This window comes from Phalangium opilio, unplaced genomic scaffold, assembly GCF_054372755.1.
Source record: "Phalangium opilio isolate 3A_F unplaced genomic scaffold, DU_Popi_V2 ptg000079l_1, whole genome shotgun sequence".
In the NCBI taxonomy this organism is placed as follows: domain Eukaryota; kingdom Metazoa; phylum Arthropoda; class Arachnida; order Opiliones; family Phalangiidae; genus Phalangium; species Phalangium opilio.
This window is the reverse complement of record NW_028324187.1, coordinates 8800469-8824596: the sequence shown is the minus strand read 5'-3', so window position 1 is coordinate 8824596 and position 24128 is coordinate 8800469. Positions and strand designations below refer to the sequence as shown.

At 35.4% G+C, this 24128-nt stretch overlaps 2 protein-coding genes across 4 annotated transcripts; both read left to right on the top strand.

Moving 5' to 3' along the window:
* Positions 1-55: 55 nt before the first annotated feature.
* Positions 56-6029, top strand: LOC149654721 (uncharacterized). Of its 2 annotated transcripts, none has more exons than XM_089846348.1 (5): positions 56-1802; positions 2361-2521; positions 2597-2816; positions 2910-3066; positions 3678-6029. In XM_089846348.1, the coding sequence occupies exons 1-5, from the start codon at positions 725-727 to the stop codon at positions 3772-3774; spliced, it is 1713 nt and encodes a 570-aa protein (XP_089702474.1). In that variant the 5' UTR covers positions 56-724; the 3' UTR covers positions 3775-6029. The 2 variants fall into 2 exon arrangements, with proteins under 2 accessions (XP_089702474.1, XP_089702472.1); XM_089846346.1 differs by having other exon boundaries at positions 2358-2521.
* A 129-nt stretch (positions 6030-6158) lies between these two features.
* On the top strand, positions 6159-23391 carry LOC149654720 (TWiK family of potassium channels protein 18). Of its 2 annotated transcripts, XM_089846350.1 has the most exons (5): positions 6159-7109; positions 8379-8734; positions 9446-9626; positions 21043-21257; positions 21337-23391. In XM_089846350.1, the coding sequence occupies exons 2-5, from the start codon at positions 8393-8395 to the stop codon at positions 22189-22191; spliced, it is 1593 nt and encodes a 530-aa protein (XP_089702476.1). In that variant the 5' UTR covers positions 6159-7109; positions 8379-8392; the 3' UTR covers positions 22192-23391. The 2 variants fall into 2 exon arrangements, with proteins under 2 accessions (XP_089702476.1, XP_089702477.1); XM_089846351.1 differs by lacking the exon at positions 6159-7109 and having other exon boundaries at positions 7262-8734.
* The last annotated feature ends 737 nt before the right edge of the window (positions 23392-24128 follow it).

Below are 24128 nucleotides of genomic sequence, written 5' to 3'. Positions count from 1 at the left end.
CGCGTCGGCTTTTGGACGGTTTATACGTTCGAGTAACACCAACCCGAGATGCGGATTTTACATTTGGTGAGAGATATTTTTCGTTAAATTGAACGGATTCAATTGTATTGTATATAAAATATAGTAAACTAGTCAAGAAATTATAATAGTTAATTACGTAATAAGAACAATGTTAAGAATCCATTTTGTGGGGTGTTTGTTAAGCCGTGGCTTCTGCCATTACGAATACGAATACGAAGGACCACGGCAGTCTTTGTCGGTGTCGAAATATATAATAATTAATCGTATAAGACAATTTTTCCAATTAGAATATAGGCGTAGGTATCAATAGCCGTATTTATTTAAAATTACGAACTGAATAGTTTTGTTAATATATAAAACACTTGTAAAAAATTTACATATAGCTATAGAAACAAACAAACAAACCAACATGAGTTACATTATTACTCTTGGCTTTAAACGTTTAGTGTCTACGATCGTTGTAGCGTGTACGCTTATTAGAACTAAATCTATCTACCTTGAAACGAAGTTAATTAATTAGTCGTTAATTAAGGTAAATAGTATTCTATGGCTGGGAATATTGACGTATACCAATCAAAAAAAATATAAGTAACTCATCGATGGGCTCTTATTTTTGAGAACATTGTGATTTTGAACTTTTAGAAGACTTACTATTACTATTCATCGCGTTTTAATTATATAATAATAATAAAAAGTACAAAGTATGATGATGGAGGCGTTGGCGAAAGAATTTATGAGGGACTCTGGTCCTATAGGCTCGACGGCTGCATTTCCTATTATAATAGTGCCAAACGTGAACAATTTGTTCGTTTCGCAGTCCCTACATTCCCCCTTAGAGCTTATATTACCGGTTACGACGGAAAACCGAGCCATTTCGGTAGAACAACAACAACAACAACAACAACAAATATCTTCCATCAAAGAAATTCGTATGAGAGAAAAAGTGGATATGTTAGAGAATCAATTTCTAAACCCAACCAAAGTCATAGATCAAGAATTAAAATCTGTCAGCCCCACGCAGCTATTTAATATTCAAGAAAATAACGATTCGGCTTTCCTAAGTCCCGAAGAAGAACCAAATATCCAAAAAATTTGCGAATCAGCCTTGCTTCACGAATCCAGTAAAAACGTTACTCTCGTTAGCGAAAACCAACCAGCCACACTCTTGGACGATATTCCGCATAAAAGCGATTCATTCTCGGATAGTAACGAAATTAGCGACCTCTTTGTGCCAATCGCGGATCAAATGACTCGACCCGTCGAATCAACCAAGCTTAGTCCCAAGAAAATGGAATGCGCCGCTTCTAATTCCAAAAAATACATATCCTCATTGTCGCATTGTCCCGAGAAGCGAAACAACGGTTCGTCGCGACCCGACGTCTCTTCGAGACCCCTAGAAACGGATGAGCTTAACAACCTGAAAGATTTTGACGAAAACTCGTTAGGAAATGATGAAAACTTCGAAGAGAGTCACGCCATCGTCGTTCATTTGCCCGAAGATTCGTTTTACACGACTGATTCCCTGAGTGATTCCAAAGAAGACGTCGAGGTCAAACATAAAACCTTTCCTTTACTCTTTCCGACTGATACGCTGGATCTCAGCCTGATTCCAGTAACATCCATGGATTCCTTACTCCTGGGAAATTTTACCTTACTTCCAAATGCGCAATCAAACATTAAATTCCAAGTTATAGAAGATGATGGTACTGTCAAAAGAATTCGCTTGAATCCCGTATGTCACACTGAAGAGCCTTTAACCGTTTGCGCTCTAAACGAGCAAGGTATACCCCCTCCCCTATTGGCTTTCCACGGAATTCAGTTCAACCCAAAGTTATTGAACCATACCTCCATTTTCACAAGCACCCCCTCTAGCATGTTCTTAAGAAATTCGTCGGACCATTTCGGAGGAAGTATAGGAGGCTGGGGTCAAACCCAAACTCAGCTCGCGCAGGTGATAGGGGTTATGAGGGGTCTTGCCAGGATGTGTAATCTGAGAGAAATCGGTCCGCTAACTGTGGAACGGCTCAGCTCGGGTGGGACGCTTAAAATTGGGGGAGGAATACGCGGAAATCCTGATTCGTCTAACGTAGACCGCCCGCCATTTTTTCCGAGTATTTCTCCCCCATTTCTAGCGTTCCTCCGAACCTAAGTCCTTCCGCAGTTAGCGTGTTGATTTCCCTCAGATTACCTACCCTCTACTGTCGAAATGGTCTCTCGGTGCAGATATTAAGAACAATTGGTGCGAGATTAAGAACAATTGGTGCGAGATAACTTTGGGTTGTTAGTCTAAGGCTCTTAGCTAGGGGAATTCTGTTTGAAACGGCAATTTGCTTTAGAAGATTCTAGCGAGTCAAGTTCATGCCCTCCAACACCCAATATGGTAACGGAAATAGTACAAACGACAACTGAAAAGCCTTTCCGATGCGAACTTTGTAACGCGACCTTCAACAGGCTAGGAAATTACACCCGGCACAAAAAAATTCATATGGTTCCGTCAAAGGTATAAAGAGAATCATGGTTTGTCGCGTTTTCATTCGAGACGCTGATGGCTTTTGCTATTATAATTGGCCTTCAGGAAGATAAACGTTTTCACTGCGACATCTGTGGAAAACACTTTATTCAACGATGCGACTTAACTCGACATCGGCACATTCATAGCGGAACGGAACCTCATCGATGTAGTACTTGCGGCAAAGGTTACATACGACATAGTGATCTAGTCATTCACCAGAGATTCCATAATAAAGAGAAGCCATTCGCCTGCTCCCATTGTACCAAAGGTTTTTCCCAAAGAGGTAGGCCACCCGCGGGCTTCCTTCCATCCCTACCTACCTGCGTCTTTCAGACGCGTTAACTAACGAGATAAATCTTTTATCTCGTAATGGAAGGTGACTTGAACCGTCATCTACGTTCTATCCATCTGCAAGTCAAGCCTTTAACTTGCGGACATTGCCACAAAAAATTTGCCAAAGAAGCCACCCTTATACGTCATATGCAGATTACGCATAGAGACATTATCATCAATTCTTTAACCTTGGCCAAATGGTGAGTCTCCATTGGCTCTTTTTTTTCCTTAGTCTAGACTCGTACCGCCGCGTTTCGTGTTCGCATAATTGGGGTACCTAAATGTTTCCTGAAACACAATCTCTATTAAATTATCTCTCGGCAAACTTTCTAGGGTTGGTAACGTAACTTTATACCTTAAAAGAACGGCCTTTTTCTAAATATAGAAGGAAAAATATTAAAAATAATAAATTATATCTTATTACAAAATAATTCGCATTTAATTAGAATTAAAAACGAAGACTACCGCGCCGCCATTGCTTTAGTGACGTCTGATAGCGACCCCTAAAGGGATTGGTTGAATTCTCACAGGCTGAGAGGTGAGGGTAGGCATAGCCCACTCGATCGCGCGCGCGTAGTCCTCGATTGTTTTTAAGACTAATCAAATGCTAAATATTTTGTAATATGAGATCATTTATTATTTCTTTTTAATATTTAATTCCTTTTATATTTAGATAAAGGCCGTTGTTTTAGGGCATATTGTTATGTTACCTAACCTTTTCTGTTTCAGTAAATTTTCTATTACTAACAGTCTAACACTTCTTTCTCTTTCTATTTCTTTATCCTTTTCTGGACTTTGGTGGCGTTTTTAGCGCTACTGAAGGGATAACAATCAAGCAGGAAAATTGTCTAAGCTCACAACTATCAAATCTTTCCTCTTCTGATTTCTCTGGTTTAAAACCTAGCTGATGTTAAACTAATTTTAATTAATGTTGAATATTACTTAAACACGATCGAACGCGGTGTGTGTAGAGCCAAGAAGAAAGGCTTATATATCCTTCTCTAAACGCTCGATGAAACCAAAACCAAACCAAAAAATTTAATACATATATATTTAAAAATCGCTACTATTTTTTAGAAGCGGGATGTCTATCTAAATATACTATATATCTAAATATATGATCTCCAGTTAGAAAGAATTAAATTTCAAATTATAACTGTTTGGGGTGAACGAAAATATAGTCTTAAAATACACTAACGACGTGTTGTCACCTCAGGTGTCATCACCCAATGAACGATGATAATGGTTTGTCTATTATACCTGAATTAAGTATAAATAAATAAATAATTAATAAAATTAAATATGAGGCGATGTTATATGGTATAAAATATATATATATACACATATATATTTAACAAAAAAATGGGCCTTTTTAATTCAGTAAGTGCCAGTCTGAAATTTTAGCCTTTTTAGTGAAGAAACGGAAAAAATATTAACGAAAAGACCCGTGTAGGTGTAGAGACAGAGAGAAGAGATTTTTTGGGGACAAAGTTATATAAGTTAATATTAATAATCTTTGGAAATATATGGTACAGTACAATACAAAACAACTCGTGATTGTTGTATGTACAATGATGTATATTAGTAGCTATATATATATCGAAATATTTAATTATTCCGTGGATCTCAATTTAGTGTTTTTATAATTAATAATTAATATTTAATTATATAAATAAATAAAGGGTATTTATTTATTTTTTTAGTTAATTTTTATCGTTAAAAATCGTCGTTATTTTGGTTATAAATAACGAAAGTACCTGTATTATTATTATTATTTTTTTTTTCTGAAGTTATGGAAGTTTTTTTTAGTGTAGAGTTATTAAAGTTGGGCCAATTTAAAATGTCTTCCTTTTTGGGGGGCGGAATTAATTGGCCTTTTGATGTTTACTAAATTTTAAACGTAACAAACAAATTTAATAAGGTTTTTGTTGTAAACTAACAAATACTACTATATAATATACTATACCCAAATTGGTTGATTATTTAGGATCTGAGTAAAGGAATAGTTCAACATCATTGGTTAATTTAATTTTGCTTTACAATAACATTGATTAAAATTATTGGAAAATGTCCGATAACTTTTATTTTACTTAATTATTATTTTTAAAGAGTACCTTTGACCTTTAACTTCAAATATCTCAGGCCATAAATAATAGAAATCAATCAAATCTAGTCATAAATAGAAAACAGCGATGTAATAAATTCGTTTTGACCTTTAACCTCAAATATCTCAGGCCATAAATTATAGAAATCAATCTAATTCAATCAATATAGTCATAAATTAATAACAGTGACGTAATAACTATAACCCCCCCCCCAACAAAAAATGGCGTCGCTCGCCTACAATTCAATTCAATAAATGTTATAAATCGTTTTAAACTCTGTCTGGATGTTGAACTATTCCTTTAAATTATTAATTAGACAAGTCGAGTCTGTTGAAATTATTATTAATTAATTAATTAATTAAATATATCTGTGATGTTAAATTTTTGACTGAAAAACAAATCCAACTAAACACGAAAAATTAAATAATATATTAAATTGATAGTCAGTTTTAATGAGGTTGTGTATTACTAAAAAAAAAAAATGTCGTGACGTCGTAAAATAGCCCAAAAAAAAAGTATTTAAAAAAAAATATGATCTTGTTTCATCGCTGGCTGTTCGTTGTATCTATTGTATAGCTCATATTTTAAACAAACAAACAAACACGAGATATTTTTAATTTCAAGAATGGGGGAGATTTTTAATTGATATTTTTCAAAAACAAACGTAACATATCAAAAGAAAGTAATTATTTTATTTTTTTGGGTTTTTGTTAAGGGAGGTTTATACGTTACTTAGGTTTGTTAGTTCTTGTTAATTTTGTTAAATTTTAACAAAATAATTGGGAGAAGAAATATACGTTTCGTTATAATTGAAGATTTGATTGTAATCAAATTTTTGATGATTTTATTTATTTTATTAATTTTGAATCTCACTTAGAAAAGAATTTAAAACAAATTAATTAATTAAGAAGAAACATGTTTAAGAAAAGTATTGTATTCTATGAATACTCGAGGTTATATACGTTATATTTTTCGTTAAGAAGAAATTCAGCGTGACAAATTACGGTTTTTGTGTATGGTATTTACAATTTTTTCAATTAAATATATTTAGAGTTTAATTAATCGTCTCAATTTTTTTATTTAAGACTTATCATAAGTTTATAAGATATGTTCCTCCATAAGTTTGTAATATCTGGTAACTTAGAAACTGGAGCTTGTCATGAAGTGAGTGAGTGACGTAGGTCATAGATTCAGGGTAAAGCGACATACGCCTGGTGACTGGGGCGCTGCTGTCAAAGGCTTAGTACATACAGACTAAATAGGACCTAGATGGAACTCGGTCCTGCAAAATTAATTAACCACAGAGTGTAGGACTTGCTTGTAGTTCACTCGAACTAGTTATCTCGAGCTGTACGTCTCTCAGTAGAATTACGAAATAAGTATAGGTAGTGTCATACTTATCTTATAAACTTATGGTCATGTGTATAGCTCATATTAAGCCTAGTCTCTGGGTATGATTCAATTCAGTTCTGACTTATCCTGGTATCTTAATTTCAAATTTAGACGCTACGTTGGTGGCTTGGTACGTCCATCAACTTGTTCAGTAATCCAATACTAACTTAATAATTAATAAAACGGCAATTTAGTCCCCGGGAAGGAAGATAGTTAAAAGCAAAATAACTCTTAAATTGTCCTCCAGGTGTTTTAGTAAATAAAATAAAAAAAAAATTGCAAAAAAAAAGTGGGCGGTATCTTAGAGAAATAAAGTATGGAGTTACTTCAAGTTCAAAGATAGTACTCGCATCTCTAACTTAAACTAGGACAATTAGTAAAAGGCAGCGATGATGGAGGGTAGGTTTGAACATATCCTCTGATAGTTTCCTCCAAGACAGAATCAGCAAGACTCGTCTAGAAGCCGGCGGGAAAATTGCCAACCAAAGTTAGGATTCTCAAAGTAAAAAGCATCCCTGTCAGAGATCGCTGGCTGCTCGGGTTATAGGAGTTAGTTGCGGATTGTTTTGCCTATAGCTTGCCGCGAGACTTTAATACTGTTTAATTAAAATTAATTGCATTAGGGACTGTTGGTGTTGACTTAAAGTTTTATCGGTGAGATTGTGGTGTGGTTGTTTTCCTGGATTACCCTTTGGGAATATTCGATAATTTTGCCTTACCGAATTTTTATTGCCAATTTGGGAAGGGTAAGTTTCAAACAAATTGGTCCTTCTTTAATGATACAGAGTGGTGTAGTTATCTAAGTAATCCTTATTCTCAAGGTTATTTACGCAATTACAGAACCCAAAGGGGATACGATGTTGTTTTTTATATTATTACGTTACCTTTATTTGCCCTTGAAAAGGTTTTCTCGTATAATGATACCCCTTATTTTGGCCTCTTTTGTGGTGGCACTTCGATTTGCGTGAATGTGCGTGAGTTAGGAGACAGAGTATTTTTAAATTAGGTGTTTTTGGCATGAATATTTGGCGCTATATGTAAAAGTAGGCCCGCTGTCTTCAAATTCTTTGTTTTTAACCCTCGAACAATCCATATGATATACCCGTTACTTGTACAATATATTAATAAGAACTTTCTATGCACCGTTCATTTGAGTATAAACGTTTTTGAGGTGATATTGGTTCAGCAAATCAACAATAACAAAGAAAAAACCGTTAATATTTTGAAGCACGCGGTCTAGTCTGACCCCTCGTGACATCCCCCCGGTCTCAGGCACGTGATAAAAGTCAATTAAACCACTTTATAGTGAGTTAAGTCACTTTTTGCGGGTCGAGAACTTGGGGGGTGTAGCCCGGACCAACCCGCTCCACCGCTCGTAAGTGTCGCGATATGGTATAAAACCTAGATCAATATTAACCACCCCTATACAGTTCTCCACCCTTTAACCATGGGGAAACCCCCACGGGAGTCTTGGTGATTATGTTCTGTTTTTATTGAAGTTAACATTCCCTAACTTGAATTCAAATTCGTGACTTGGTTAACTCCAGCCATGGTTAATTTTGATACCCAAGTATTTGTTAGATCAAACTTTCAAAGATTTTTTTAACTGTTAAGTGTTGTTAGGTTAGTTTCGGGGGTTCCAAATGGTGTGTATACATCGGTAAATTGTAACACCATCACCGTTACGAATCTCGAGTGTGGAGAGGGAAGTTACTAGCGCGTGTCCGAGAGGGGCTCACACTCTCTCAGTCTCAGACTATCCCCGAACTCCTTTGGACCCTTGATATAGAAAGGGCGTCACTTAAGAGTGAGGTGGGGTCCGAAAGAACCCCCGCGCGTTACCAGTAATATATTGCGTCGTTGGTGGTATTTGATTTGGAGAGACGGACGTCTAAGGTGGCCTGGCGTTCGGCGCGGTGTGGTGTTGCCTGCCGTTGTGTGTAGTGTGTTTTCGCGTTTATTGTTCGTTAAATGGTTTGAAGGATGATGTTTTTAACGGTTCGCGACCCTCTTAGGAGGTGTCGCCGTCATGTCGGCCCAAGGTAGTCCCGCTATCCGGTCTCTTCAACGGCCGTTATCGTACCATCCAGACTGGGGGATGCCTCCCAGCGGAACCACCCAATATATCGTCATCAATCCCATGCATGTCGTGACCCTACGGGACAGGAGTCGCACTTTCGCCGTCAGATGCGTCGAGAAAATCAAAGCCATCTCCGAGAAATGGTTCACTCACGTCCTTCTCATACTGTTCCTGATGGGTTACGCGGCGCTGGGTGCCGTCATCTTCCAATGGATCGAGGGACCACTGGAAGACAGAGAAAAGATTATCATTACATCTCTAAGGGATCATATTATCAACGTTTTAGTTAATGTAAGTATTGAATTATTTTATAATCTGACACCAATCGAAGATATCTTTTGTTATGAATTTCCTGACCTACTGTACCCAATCCTCCCTATTTTTGGGGTGGTATGAAACGAGGTTTTTCGTGGGAAAGTTGCAATATGTTTGTGTTGGAAAGAACTTCGCGATAAATAAAAATATAGAGGTTGCTTGTATACACCGAGTTTTAAACGCGGTTAGACCAAGTATTTTTGGGGGTTTTGCTATAATTATTTATTGGACAAGTAAGCCTACATTATGATCTGAACGAAGGAATTGTTTTTCAGGGTACTTGAACCCTCTCTTTAATTATGTACTGCATGTACTATTTGAACGCCATATAACGTGTCACCCCACCATGCGTGCAAAATTCAAATGTTTCTTTTACTGTACGACTGCAGTATAGTCATCAAAGTACTTGGCAAATATTCCCTTTGTCAGTTTATGGTAGCGGTGCAAGCCGCTCAAGGGATATGTTAGGGGCAGTTATATGGAAATAATAATAACATACAGCACGCGCGTGATGTGAGTTGGTTATACTATAAGGTACAGTCAGCGAAGGCGATCCAATCAATTTTAACAATTGTATGGCAGGCGTTGACGCCTTTGTATGGGGGGAGGGGGGACTCGCGAGAGTTTTTAGGTCTAAAAATAGGTCAAATCGTTTATTAAAAAGCATTTTTGGTGTATTCTCGTTAGGCCACATATACGAGGGGCGTAAGTGAAAGGCATTTCAGAGCTCTGGCCTACAGACGACTAAAGGAGTATGAAACGCAAATACAAGAAGCCACCAAAGCTGGGATAGGTACGGACACCGAATCTAGACAATGGACCTTTTGGGGAGCCATGTTTTACTGCGGAACAGTTTTTACGACAATCGGTGAGTACATAAAGCTTCATTGTGTTGTTTTATAGTTGATTTACTGGGAACAGTTTAGAATCAGATACGGTTAGGCCCATAAAGACTAGAGACGTTAAGGTGTTTACTTTGTGAATGGAAAATGAAGTCTAGTTTCACGTGCACAACATTTAAAAATGTCAAAAATACTAAAATTGTTTATTCAGTGAAATAGATGAGTATTTGGTTAGGGTATGTTGAGTATATTCAAAGTGTCTGTGTACATTTTCTTCACAGATACCCCTGAATTTTAACCCATGGTATACGTGGGTTAAGATACAATGAAAAACTGTGTCTTCTTTCTAGAAGAAGTACGCCCCATAGTCTGGAGGATAGCTGAAATAATCGTGCACTTTTTCAAGAAAGCATGAAACTTGGTATAAAGTTAGTTTGAAGTATATTAAGTCAATTAAAGATTGGAGGCATTCCGTATCTCTGTTGTGACAGCCGTGACAAGCCGTCAAAGCGGCCGTGAAATTGTAAACTCACCTAACATCATTTTAGGTAGCACCCCTCGAGATACACAGCCTTCGAGCTATAGAGAAAATGTAGGGGTCGTGTATAAAGCAAAAATCTTTCGGATTCGTAGGAGCTCAGTAAGGAATGAAAGAAATTTTCAATAGAAAATCAAACTACGCGCTACAAAATGAAAAAAATTACTTAATTTTTAACTGCTATTATTGAACATTTTAAAATAACAATTTGGCAACATAATTAAAGGCATAATTTCGTATAAGCACAACTCCAAGTATCACCTGTTACTATTATTAATAAAAATATTTAACCATAAATATTATTAGAGTTGTAAACATTTTTTTAATCATTCATGTGTAAATGTGTATGTGTAAATGTGTATGGTTTAAATGTATTCCAATGATTTTCATAGCAGTAAACACAATAGGAAAAAAGTTACTTCCAATAAAATAAACCCTCCTTACACATGAAAGCCAACCGCTCTCTTAGAATTATTGAACATTTTAAAGTAACAGTTTCGCACCATAAATAGTCATAATTTCGCACCATAATTAGAGTCATAATTTCGCAACATAATTAGAGTAATTAATTTCGCAACATAATTAGAGTCATAATTTCGCAACATAATTAGAGTCATAATTTCGCAACATAATTAGAGTCATAATTTCGCAACATAATTAGAGTCATAATTTCGCAACATAATTAGAGTCATAATTTCGCAACATAATTAGAGTCATAATTTCGCAACATAATTAGAGTCATAATTTCGCAACATAATTAGAGTCATAATTTCGCAACATAATTAGAGTCATAATTTCGCAACATAATTAGAGTCATAATTTCGCAACATAATTAGAGTCATAATTTCGCAACATAATTAGAGTCATAATTTCGCAACATAATTAGAGTCATAATTTCGCAACATAATTAGAGTCATAATTTCGCAACATAATTAGAGTCATAATTTCGCAACATAATTAGAGTCATAATTTCGCAACATAATTAGAGTCATAATTTCGCAACATAATTAGAGTCATAATTTCGCAACATAATTAGAGTCATAATTTCGCAACATAATTAGAGTCATAATTTCGCAACATAATTAGAGCCATAATTTCGCAACATAATTAGAGCCATAATTTCGCAACATAATTAGAGTGATAATTTCGTAACATAATTAGAGTCATAATTTCGCAACATAATTAGAGTGATAATTTCGTAACATAATTAGAGTCATAATTTCGCAACATAATTAGAGTCATAATTTCGCAACATAATTAGAGTCATAATTTCGCAACATAATTAGAGTCATAATTTCGCAACATAATTAGAGTCATAATTTCGCAACATAATTAGAGTCATAATTTCGCAACATAATTAGAGTCATAATTTCGCAACATAATTAGAGTCATAATTTCGCAACATAATTAGAGTCATAATTTCGCAACATAATTAGAGTCATAATTTCGCAACATAATTAGAGTCATAATTTCGCAACATAATTAGAGTCATAATTTCGCAACATAATTAGAGTCATAATTTCGCAACATAATTAGAGTCATAATTTCGCAACATAATTAGAGTCATAATTTCGCAACATAATTAGAGTCATAATTTCGCAACATAATTAGAGTCATAATTTCGCAACATAATTAGAGTCATAATTTCGCAACATAATTAGAGTCATAATTTCGCAACATAATTAGAGTCATAATTTCGCAACATAATTAGAGTCATAATTTCGCAACATAATTAGAGTCATAATTTCGCAACATAATTAGAGTCATAATTTCGCAACATAATTAGAGTCATAATTTCGCAACATAATTAGAGTCATAATTTCGCAACATAATTAGAGTCATAATTTCGCAACATAATTAGAGCCATAATTTCGCAACATAATTAGAGCCATAATTTCGCAACATAATTAGAGTGATAATTTCGTAACATAATTAGAGTCATAATTTCGCAACATAATTAGAGTCATAATTTCGCAACATAATTAGAGTCATAATTTCGCAACATAATTAGAGTCATAATTTCGCAACATAATTAGAGCCATAATTTCGCAACATAATTAGAGTGATAATTTCGTAACATAATTAGAGTCATAATTTCGCAACATAATTAGAGTCATAATTTCGCAACATAATTAGAGTCATAATTTCGCAACATAATTAGAGTCATAATTTCGCAACATAATTAGAGTCATAATTTCGCAACATAATTAGAGTCATAATTTCGCAACATAATTAGAGTCATAATTTCGCAACATAATTAGAGTCATAATTTCGCAACATAATTAGAGTCATAATTTCGCAACATAATTAGAGTCATAATTTCGCAACATAATTAGAGTCATAATTTCGCAACATAATTAGAGTCATAATTTCGCAACATAATTAGAGTCATAATTTCGCAACATAATTAGAGTCATAATTTCGCAACATAATTAGAGCCATAATTTCGCAACATAATTAGAGCCATAATTTCGCAACATAATTAGAGTGATAATTTCGTAACATAATTAGAGTCATAATTTCGCAACATAATTAGAGTCATAATTTCGCAACATAATTAGAGTCATAATTTCGCAACATAATTAGAGTCATAATTTCGCAACATAATTAGAGCCATAATTTCGCAACATAATTAGAGTGATAATTTCGTAACATAATTAGAGTCATAATTTCGCAACATAATTAGAGTCATAATTTCGCAACATAATTAGAGTCATAATTTCGCAACATAATTAGAGTCATAATTTCGCAACATAATTAGAGTCATAATTTCGCAACATAATTAGAGTCATAATTTCGCAACATAATTAGAGTCATAATTTCGCAACATAATTAGAGTCATAATTTCGCAACATAATTAGAGTCATAATTTCGCAACATAATTAGAGTCATAATTTCGCAACATAATTAGAGTCATAATTTCGCAACATAATTAGAGTCATAATTTCGCAACATAATTAGAGTCATAATTTCGCAACATAATTAGAGTCATAATTTCGCAACATAATTAGAGCCATAATTTCGCAACATAATTAGAGTCATAATTTCGCAACATAATTAGAGTCATAATTTCGCAACATAATTAGAGTCATAATTTCGCAACATAATTAGAGTCATAATTTCGCAACATAATTAGAGTCATAATTTCGCAACATAATTAGAGTCATAATTTCGCAACATAATTAGAGTCATAATTTCGCAACATAATTAGAGTCATAATTTCGCAACATAATTAGAGTCATAATTTCGCAACATGATTAGAGTCATAATTTCGCAACATGATTAGAGTCATAATTTTGCAACATAATTAGAGTTTTTAATCATTCATGTGTAAAATCCTCTATGGTTTAAATGTATTCCAAAATTTATAAACAAATTATGTTTAAAGATAGAGAAGTCTATGGCTCTTTAAATAATTAGCGCTTCACAACTCTAGGCACCCTCCACATTTACAAAGCGCAGTGCACGGTAGATTCGCTTTCTGATATTTACAATTACCTCGACAGCCTTTGACGCAACCGCACTTAATTATTTCTCTGCACACATCACCTGCTGGCGGCAAGGCCATCCAACAAACAAGGTTCATACTCAAATAACCCATTTTGGCTTTATATTTTGTTCCATCCGACAGGTACCTGCCCCCAAATATGGCCCGCTTGGTAAGTCAGTTTTTCAGTGGTATTTTTTACATAAGAAGCAAATTTCCTAGTTTATCTTGGTTTCTTCGTTTCCTTTTAAATTTAGAGAATCGTCTTTCACTAACACGAACCTGTTCATAATTAAGCCGAAGTATAATTTAACTTGGATTTAACTACCGTAAGCGATCTTTATGACGGGAACTAAAATATAATTTTATAAAAGAAAAATTCCGGTAACTTAACGTGAACCACGCTCTGCACTAAACAACTATGATATGAAGTCCTAATATTTTTTGTCATGCAAAAGATCACTAAAACCCAGTAAATAACCCAAAAAACCAGAAAAAATTCCATTCTATCACCACAATACCAAAATTTGCCATGAATTTTCAGATCTTTACAACTTAACAAGCATAAATTAGCAGTATTGGGATACCGAATTTCTGAATGCCTGTATCATAAAAATATTTTTCAGTCTTTAAAATGTGAAGAATAATTAAAATATTCTCAAATTATTACTTAAAATGTTGACAGTTGTTTATTCTTAAATGTTGCGAAATTGTTACTTTAAAATGTTCAATAATTCTAAGAGAGCGGTAGCTCTCTTAGATAAGACTTCATATTGGCTTTCAAGTATAAGGAGGGTTTCTTTTATTGGACGTAACTTTTTTCCTATTGTGTTTACTGCTATGAAAATGGAATTCATTTAAACCATAGAGGGTTTTACATATGAATGATTAAAAAAAAGTTGTTTACAACTCTAATAATATTTATGGTTAACTATTTTTATTAATAATAGTAACAGGTGTTACTTGGAGTTGTGCTTATACGAAATTATGCCTTTAATTATGTTGCCAAATTGTTATTTTAAAATGTTCAATAATAGCAGTTAAGAATTAAGTAATTTTTTCATTTTGTAGCGCGTGGTTTGATTTTCTATTGAAAATTTCTTACATTCCTTACTGAGCTCCTACGAATCGGAGAGATTTTTGCTTTATACACGACCCCTACATTTTCTCTATAGCTCGAAGGCTGTGTATCTCGAGGGGTGCTACCTAAAATGATGTTAGGTGAGTTTACAATTTCACGGCCGCTTTGACGGCTTGTCACGGCTGTCACAACAGAGATACGGAATGCCTCCAATCTTTAATTGACTTAATATACTTCAAACTAACTTTATACCAAGTTTCATGCTTTCTTGAAAAAGTGCACGATTTTATTAAAAATCGACAGTTATCCTCCAGACTACCAGCTTTAGAACTCTCGCTAGGACTCGGAGTTGAAAGTAGAAAGGGGACCAAACTAAAAATAGTTACCACAGACCCCGTTTATCATTCTTTTCTATGCCATACACGTAACATTCTTCAGGGTGATGGCACGATTATTACGCTTTTCTAATATAAACCTTTTAATTGCTTTGACTTGAAATTCCTATCATTTTCTTTATTGGATTTCAAAGGACCACATCCTTAATTAATTGACGGTTTGTGGTACACTATAATGTCCTGTTATAGAGTTTCGGCAATTAATTAGTATAGAGTAATTAAAACATTCGAATGGGCTTGATATACTTTAGAATTATAACCTTAATTTCTCGCCATACAATGTTTTTTGTATCGACAAAGAAATTACCCAATTTTCCTTTCCCCTATAAGATTTAAGATCCATGATTTTTGGCGGGAATATGACCGTGTTTTCGCACCAAAATGAAGACTATAACACATTCTGTCATTTTTACGCCGATTGTTTTTGTATTTTACTTGAGTTATCGTCACGGAATTCCTATCTGACTGACCTTATAACGTATCGGGTCATTAATTTAACATTTCCTTAGTCAGGAAGACGCGATAACGGTCTATTTTTGGCCTTGACCCAATACAGGAAAAGAAAAACAGTAGATCAAATCGCGTCACAGCTTGTGCTGTTTTTGTTCTGGAAATGTGGAATGATTTTCCACGTTGCGACGTACATTTTAGATGAGATGAAAAGAGTTATCTTTTGTAGATGCATTTCATTTTTTTTTTTTTTGAAAGATCAAAATGAACCCGATAGTTTTGACGTCTTTTGGTTTGGTACCTCGATGTCTCAACTCGCAGTTCGAGTTACTTTCCTTATTCTTGTTAAAAGGGAAAGTGAATGATTTCTCTATAAGGTTTTTGCTATATAGTGAATCGTTCTCTCTAACGAGACCAGCGTAAGATTGCGCCTTTTTTCACGCCTCATCTCTAAAGTCGCGAGAGAAAGTCCCCGAATTAGATTCCCACGTTTATGTTCCTTTCCTCTCATCATGAAACTGCGTCTTAGATCTTCTTCTTCGTCTTCAATTCATCCCTGTTCGTTTCTGTCTGTCTCCCTACATTTTTTTACGACTAACGCCTCTTGAAAGATGTTAAGTGAAATTGAAAGATTCATTTTTTATTTTTCTTTAAAAAAAAAGGTTAAAAAAATTTCCCCTCAGCACCTCAGTTTTCTTTAATGATTGCCTGACTGATTCCAAAAAAAAACCTGACTTCAGAAAGTGATTGTACACGTGTAATTGTTAATTGCGAAGTTTAATTTTAAACAATCATCGTCTGAATTGTTTCAAATGTTATTGCGGTTTTTCTATACCTTTCAAGTTCCTCAACCTTGATACTTGTCTTCAAGATACCATCGCAACAGGATAAAACTGCTTTGTAGACACGAGGAACTGTACTTCCTTTGAATTTATTGTAGACAGTATCACAACGAACCAACCCTTCCCGGCAATTTTTTTTTTTTGCTTCTTGCAGTATGAGAGGCCTAGCTTTGTCACGTAGTACCCTTGACTCTTTCTTTGAATTCTAAATTCACTACTCAACAATTTTTTCTTGTTCTCTCTCGCTCTCCCTCTCTTTTCTTGAAAATCTCTACAGTTCATTCTTTAACTATATTTTCGCGCCATTTAACCCTTAGAAACTACTTCGAATTAATATCAGAATTGCAACCAAATGGATGTGAAATGTTAGGGTAAAGTCAGAGAATTTTAAAATGGTTGTATAATTGTGAAGTCAGTGAATCTTTCATTGGTTTCAACAAATAATTCTTTGGAGAAATATGACTTGACTCGGGTTCTTAAATTGTCATGGTACTCCATGGGGAAACGTTTAAAAGTCAGGGAATTTTGGGATTAAAAAATCTGTTGCAACCCTTATAATGTTAAATGTGCATTGGTGTTTTGGGGAAATCCTTTATTTTTTTGGGGGGGGGGGGGGGGGTTACAAGAACAGAATTGGAAGGAGCGCCTCTTAGTCGGGTCGAGATGATGACTGTTTTTTATTTTTCTCGTTTCTTGAACGTTTTGGTCCCTTTCCAAAGAAGATACCAATTTACCATGATGTATTTGTCGGAGAGTTTAGACTAGTGTAGATACCGTAGGGACAGTCGCGTGCCTTTCTTCCATGGATTATCTATGATGGGATAAAAATTGGTTCAGTTGAAAGTAAATCAAATCAAAGATATAAAATCAAAACGTGATTTTCTCCTCTCACCAAGAGTTTATAAGATATGTTCACCATAAGTTTGTCACTGGTAACTTAGAAACTGGAGCTTGTCATGAAGTGATTGGAGTAGGTCATAGATTCGAGGTAAAGCGACGTACGCCTGGTGAGTCGCTGTCACATTCTAAGTATGTACAGACTAAGTAGGACCAAGATGGAAGTCCTGCAAAATTAACCACCGAGTGTAGGACTTCAATTCTCGCTTGTCGTTCTCTAACTAGCTCGAGCTGTGTCATACTTATGGAACATATAACACCAGTTGTTTTTGGCAAACCTAACTTTGTTAAACAATGTTAACATTAAGTAACTTTGAGTTAATATACTTAAATTACTTCGAAGTGCGGGTGGGTAAAATACAGGAACTGTCTGTGTTTTTAATTTTTTTTTTTCGTAATTCAAAGATAAAAAATGTTTTGGCACCTTTTTGCCTTCTTTCTAAGTACTTGCGGTAATTTTCTCTCCTCGAGAAAAGACAGCACTAGGTATGAGAAATTAAATATGGGACAATTTCTTTGAAAAACACGTCATATAAACCGTCATATCCTTCCAGACCAGACCAATTACCTAATCCTCTCATAAACTATACTTTCGTTTATATAACACCCACCAAAGACCTAAGGAAACTTGATGACACGTGTTTCATTTTAAAATTTGTAAATATTTGTAAAACTTATTTTATTCTCTTTTGAATTAGTCCTTTTGTTTTATGTGTCTCTAGCCAATCTTTGGCTTTTGAAAAGAGCTAGGGCCTAGTTTTTAACGGGAAATTAAACTCGAAACACTTTTGCCACCATCCGTGGACCTTTTAATAGCTAACTAAGCTATTTTCGTGGGTGAACGACAGATTTTTCGGGCGATATTTCAACTGCCTTTCAGCACCCGAACCCGAACCATCTTGGCCCCGATTAGTATTACACGCTTCGTATGTTTTACAACCCAACCACCATCCTATCTTCGTTAAACAAATCGTTAAAAACTTCGACACAATAAAACAATTTCCGGAGATTTTGAACCTTGTACCGTTTAAGAGAGAGATGTTGTTTTGTCTAAAATTAGAATATCAGACGTGATTTCTTTTACTTTCGGTTATCTACTTTTGGATGGTTGCAGATTGTTAGTGTAAATAAAAAGAGGAGTTGTGACGGATGTTGTTGGGTAATTGCGTGGATAATTTACGTCATTAGTTAGCCAGAATTCCACGTAAAATCGCTGGTTTTTTTGGCAACATTTGCTTAGTTTCGTTAGTAGCGTAAACTTCTTTTGGAAACAAGCTGAGTCACAATGTTGCTCATCCTTTAAGAGGAAATAGGCGAGATACGTCACGGATGTGACTCATCCATCGTGACACGCCCTCTCAAGAGTCAAACCAAGAAACTGAGAACCTGTAAAATCATATCCGTAACTAACCACAAGTCAGAAGTTAGAAATGTTGTCTAAATCTGACAGTTTGTTGAACAGGGTTGTTAAAACTCTGCTGACGAGATGAGCTCGCTGTTTATGATGGTCTTATCAGTGAGATCGAAATTTTATCTCAAACGTCAGTGTCTTGACAGTAGAAAAAAATGTAAGACTATTAAAGACGTGGATTTGTTGTACCTAAGTTCTTATGGTTTTCGTCTAAATTAAGACTGAGGTTGAACTTCAAAGTTTCGAGTCTATTTCTAAATGATCCTAGGATGGGTAGAATAAAAATTCGGCGTAGATAGATTTGCTCTAAAGGAACCTAGTTATATTGAAGTCTTTAAGATGATCCGTTTTGTTAAAAATACACTCTCTGAGTCAACTCAAACTATCGGGGTTGGGGTGGCTAAGTTAAAAACTAGCTGTATACTATAGTCGGTCGCGGTAGTAGTCAGGGTTGCCAGACGCACTCTGAGTTTGTTACGTTGTCTGACTAGCTAGCTCTCTGAGTGACAAGCATTCGGCGGCTATTCTTGGAAAACCTTCCATCAGCTTCCATCCACCCTCGAGCGAGTAATCTTTCGAAAAAAGGGATTTGCCGCTCGCGCAAATCGGTGTCGGCTCTAGCATTGCAAACCGGGCAAGGGGGAAGGTGGGAATGTATAAATTGTGTTGTGTTTTCCCAAAGATCTTTAGGCCTAATTTTTGGGGGTTTCTGGCAACTTGCTTTCAAATACTTGTTTTATTAAGGTTTCCCACAGTTCGGTTCAAATCGGTTTGGGACTAAAACTGAAACTGAACTGAAACTTTTCAGTTAGGATTTTCAAGAACTGAAACTGAACTGAAATTATCAGTTCGGTTCAGCCAAGAAACCGAACTGATCAGTTCAGTTTTCAGTTATAACTGAACTGAACCGAAAACCCCAGATTGTAACTATTAACCACTAACTTTTTCTACTACTACTAAATATTTTGGAATCGTTAAGTGTCATACCTTAAGAGTCATGTTTATTTCACAAACTACTAATTATTAACATTGAACAATTTAACTTTGACTAATTAACTAATTATGATACCCTTTTTCTAATGTTGTTAATTTAAATAAGAACTGCTACTTCATGGAGTAGCAGTACTTATTGAAATTAACAACATTAGAAATATTAAAATACCATGGATCAGAAATTCAATATCTACGATATGATACCCTTTTTAGTTACTAATTATTGGTATTCTTTTAGCCTGTGTCTCTCTGCAGAGGGTCCCAGCTAATCACGGGACTTAAATTAAAAGCTTATTTCTATACATAATTAAATATACGCGACATAAATGATGAAATATACGCGACTCTAATAAGGTAACTAAGGGCTGTGCGAATAGTGGTTTTTCAAACCGCATCGAATACGAATCGAGTAGTAAATCTCCTATTCGAAATCCGAATCGAGTACTCGTTCAAACGAATATTACTCGTTTTTCAAAAATTCTGGTTCGAGTACTCGTTTTTTTCGATTAATCGGTTTTACCAGACGAATATTCGTTTCAAAGCGATTAATCGTTTCCTAAATACACGTAGCAGTCTAAAAATATTGTAGTTCCACATAGAATGGAATTTTTCCTAAAACTGAGTAATTGGTGAGAAAAAAACAAAATATCGCGAATTGCGCAATCGCAATGAAATTCCATAAACAAAACAGCTTCATATATGTCATGTGACCACAGTCCCTCCCATTTCCAATCGATTTCTCGTTTACTATTCGAATTTAGCCCATTGGAAGCGATTAATCGGTTTAGGGAGCTGTATTCGTATGTAAATCGGTTATTCGAATTTCTTTTCGAATAATCGTTTCTTAATTCGAATACTCGTTTTTCTCCAAATGGCAAATTCGATTCGTCGAATCGAATAATCGATTCGAATTAAACGAATACTATTCGAAAATTCGAGTATTCGCACAGCCCTAAGGTAACTTTACGCGACACATCCCCCAAAATATCATACAGCTTGCAATACTAAACGATGCCAGTTTTCTATTTTTCTACTTATGTTTGCGGGAACGTATTGATATCGTTTCTCGCGATAGAGTACTTAACTAACTCTTCAGTTCAGTTTTTATCAGTTCAGTTTAAGAATTAAACCGAACCGAACTGAAAACTGATCAGTTTGGATATGTGCAAACTGAAACTGAACTGAAGCAATCAAATCAGTTTAGTCCCTAAACTGAAACCGAAAATAACTGAACTGAACCGAAAACTGAACTGTTTGAACTGAACTGTGGGAAACCTTATGTTTTATAAACTTAATTGCTAACAATGTTTTCTATCCTTCCCTTTTTTATTTATTTTGAATTTGTAAGGTTATGGCAATATTTGTCCAAACACGGATGCGGGTCGAGCTGCCACTATTGTTTACTCCTTTTTGGGTATCCCTATTATGCTGATGGTATTAGCTGATCTGGGTAAACTCTTCACCAGGGCTATCAAGTATTTGTTCAACGTTGTCCGGCAATTTTACTATACTGGCAAATGCAGGAAAGTTCGAAAAGTTGGAAAGAAGGCTTCTCCTGTACAGGTAAATGAAGGTGTTGACAATTGAGGGCGTGGGGTCACGTGCGACCGAAAAAAATTTAATTTTTATTTCGTTGATTAAGTTTATTACAGTTGCCTGGAACAAAATGCCTGATATGCCCTACAAGCGTAACTCAAAAGGTGATATCTTAGACGATAATCCGACGGCTACGACCGCCGCGGCTAGTAAAACGGACGTGGAGGCCGCTAAACCGGAAGAAGAAAAGGATAAGGTTGACGGTGACAAAAAGAAAAGCAAGGACAAGAAAAAGTTGATGATTCCCGAACCGGATGGGAAATTTAAGCCCGAAATCGAGAGTCCGTCCATAGTGGAGGAAGCGCCTCCTTTCGAAGTTGATGACGAGTTCAATTTGCCCATTTCCTTGGCGCTGATCCTTCTGGTGGCTTACATAAACCTGGGAGCCTTTATATTTACCCTCTGGGAAGACTGGTCCTTCTTCGAGGCGGTGTACTTTGTCTTCATCTCCATGAGTACCATCGGGTTTGGAGACTACGTGCCCCAGCACCCCATGTTCATGATGGCCACCTTTATCTACTTGCTCTTCGGCCTGGCCCTAACTTCCATGTGCATCAACGTCGTGCAGGAGAAGTTGTCCGACGTCTTCGAGGCGGCGAAATTACGCCTGGGAACCACCATGGGCTTGGACATCAATGCCCTTATGGCCGAAGAGGCACTTAACAACGCGCCCAATACCGAAATTGCCGACGTACACGGAAAGAAAGGTTCCCCGGAAAAGGACAAAGATGGTAAGAAAGATAAAGACACGGATAAAGACAAGGACAAAAATGCCAAGAAAGAGGACAAGAAAAATAAAGACAAAGGAAAAGATGACAAGAAGGAAAAAGACGCTAAGAAAGATAAGGACAAGAAACCGGAGACGACGGTGGTCAATGGCAAAAAGTCCACGGACATATAAGCCCTTTGCTTGACTTTAAAACAACATAATATATATATACACACATACTACCAAATTTTTTCTAGGCCTTGTATTTAATATACAAAATCTTAATTACCTTATTTCGGAGACTCGGTAAGCCTTGGCTATCACCTAGACCAAAATTAGGCCCACCGCACCTGCGCTAGATGACGTAGCCAAGGCTTATAAAAATCTTTATGGCAAGGGCCCTAATTTTTATTTAACATAGAAATACATATTCTGTTGTATAATATTACGTTTTAAACGACGATATTTTAACCTTTTTCCTCACTCTTTATTATAGTTTAAAACTTTGGATATATTCATACACCCCCAAGATGGCGGCCATCCATCTTCTACGTTACGTAATGATGTAGCGTCCATCTTTGGGTGGGATGGGGTCTAATTATACCCATTTTTATTTGTAAATAATTTTTATTATTTATTTGAAAATCTTCCTCAACTAGGCTGGATATTTTATCCTCGCGCGTAAATACGTAAATAGGGCCTTGGTTTTTTGCCTACCGCTCCAAATGTCATTTATGGGATGGCTATTTTTAGATTGAATAGTGTGATATTGGATTAGTCACGAGGGTAAAAGAAATACTTATTCCAACTAACAGCAACAAGGGGTTCCTTCTTATTATAGGCCGCCTTCGTAACGCCATGCAATATTGCCTTTTTACTCAAGGCGGGCAATTTTAGCTTCCAAAATATTTCATTAAACCTAACAACGACAGTCTCTTTTCTACACATCGAATTCGCGAAATATTTCCATCAGAAAATGAATTTTTTCATATAGGTAAAAGCTTGATAAAGACTATAGATAGAAACTACTTTAAATTTAATGTAGGTTTTTAATTTTTAACTATTTATTTTTGTGTAAAGTTAAATACGCCGTACTGTGCAATGAGGAGAAACGTTTTAGCCAATTTTTAAAGCTCAATTCTCCGTTTTAAATATTTCCCAAGTAATTTTTTGATCAACGCTAAAAACCAAGAAACCACGTCTGTGATAAAAAATAATTATAATTATAATAACAAAATACCAAAAAAATTATGTTAACTAAATGATAATATATTGAAAATATTATTTCTATTTGTTTCGTTTTTATGTGATGAAAAATTGTGCCGTGCTGTATTTAGTCATTATTTCCTGACCTCAATTAAGTGCCTTAAAAGTTGTTTTGGAAAAACCAAACTCTATGCCTCGTGTTGTTAACGTTTTCATATTTACCGCCAAACCCAGTATTACTTTGCTTATTTCCAGGACTGCTTTTCTCCGAGGGAGTCGTCACTAAGTATTTTTCTTTTAATTTATTCCTAAAATAATTTAAAGGAATTCCCTTAAATTAGGATTGTCTTTAGAATTAGAATAATTGATCACTAATTTAAATTTCATATAATAAACTCTGTTTAAACTCTGTGGAGTGTCTTTGCAGAACGTAGAACGCCGTGAGTACGCAAATTTATCGAGTGTTGAGCCCCTCGTGGGCTTCGACGAATTCTCCGACTCCCAGAAATTCCCGCCATTGTTTCTTTGTCGTCGGCAGTAACTTCGCTACTCCGAATGGTGAATCGCGAACTTTGATTGTAAATTAAATTAAACTGGATTTACGATTAATTTCAACGCAGAGTAACGTGTTTATTAAATTGGCTTGGTTTTAAATGAAGTAACAGTTGTGTCAATGCCAATGGACTATTTTTGAACTGTTGTGCTACGGAAGTTCAAAACAAAAATGATTAACCAAGGCTTAGCATGGATATTGTGATTCTCAACAAAGCAATAATGCGACTTCAAGAACGTCTCGAAGACCATGGTTGAAAAGTAGGTTAATTTTAAGTTTTTTGGAATGCCAATTAAGTGTGTATGTTTAGAAACAAGTAGATCGTGAAAGAATAGTAGAATTTGTAAGTCGCGTTTATCATCCTGAATTT

Excerpts from the sequence above, each read along its gene's own strand:
- LOC149654721 (XM_089846346.1), top strand. The coding sequence starts at position 725 with ATGATGATGGAGGCGTTGGCGAAAGAATTTATGAGGGACTCTGGTCCT. Across the intron at positions 2,522-2,596 it reads TTCATATGGTTCCGTCAAAG|GAAGATAAACGTTTTCACTG; the intron begins GTATAAAGAGAA and ends ATTGGCCTTCAG. Across the intron at positions 2,817-2,909 it reads CAAAGGTTTTTCCCAAAGAG|GTGACTTGAACCGTCATCTA; the intron begins GTAGGCCACCCG and ends TCGTAATGGAAG.
- LOC149654720 (XM_089846350.1), top strand. The coding sequence starts at position 8,393 with ATGTCGGCCCAAGGTAGTCCCGCTATCCGGTCTCTTCAACGGCCGTTA. Across the intron at positions 8,735-9,445 it reads TTATCAACGTTTTAGTTAAT|GCCACATATACGAGGGGCGT; the intron begins GTAAGTATTGAA and ends TATTCTCGTTAG. Across the intron at positions 9,627-21,042 it reads AACAGTTTTTACGACAATCG|GTTATGGCAATATTTGTCCA; the intron begins GTGAGTACATAA and ends TGAATTTGTAAG.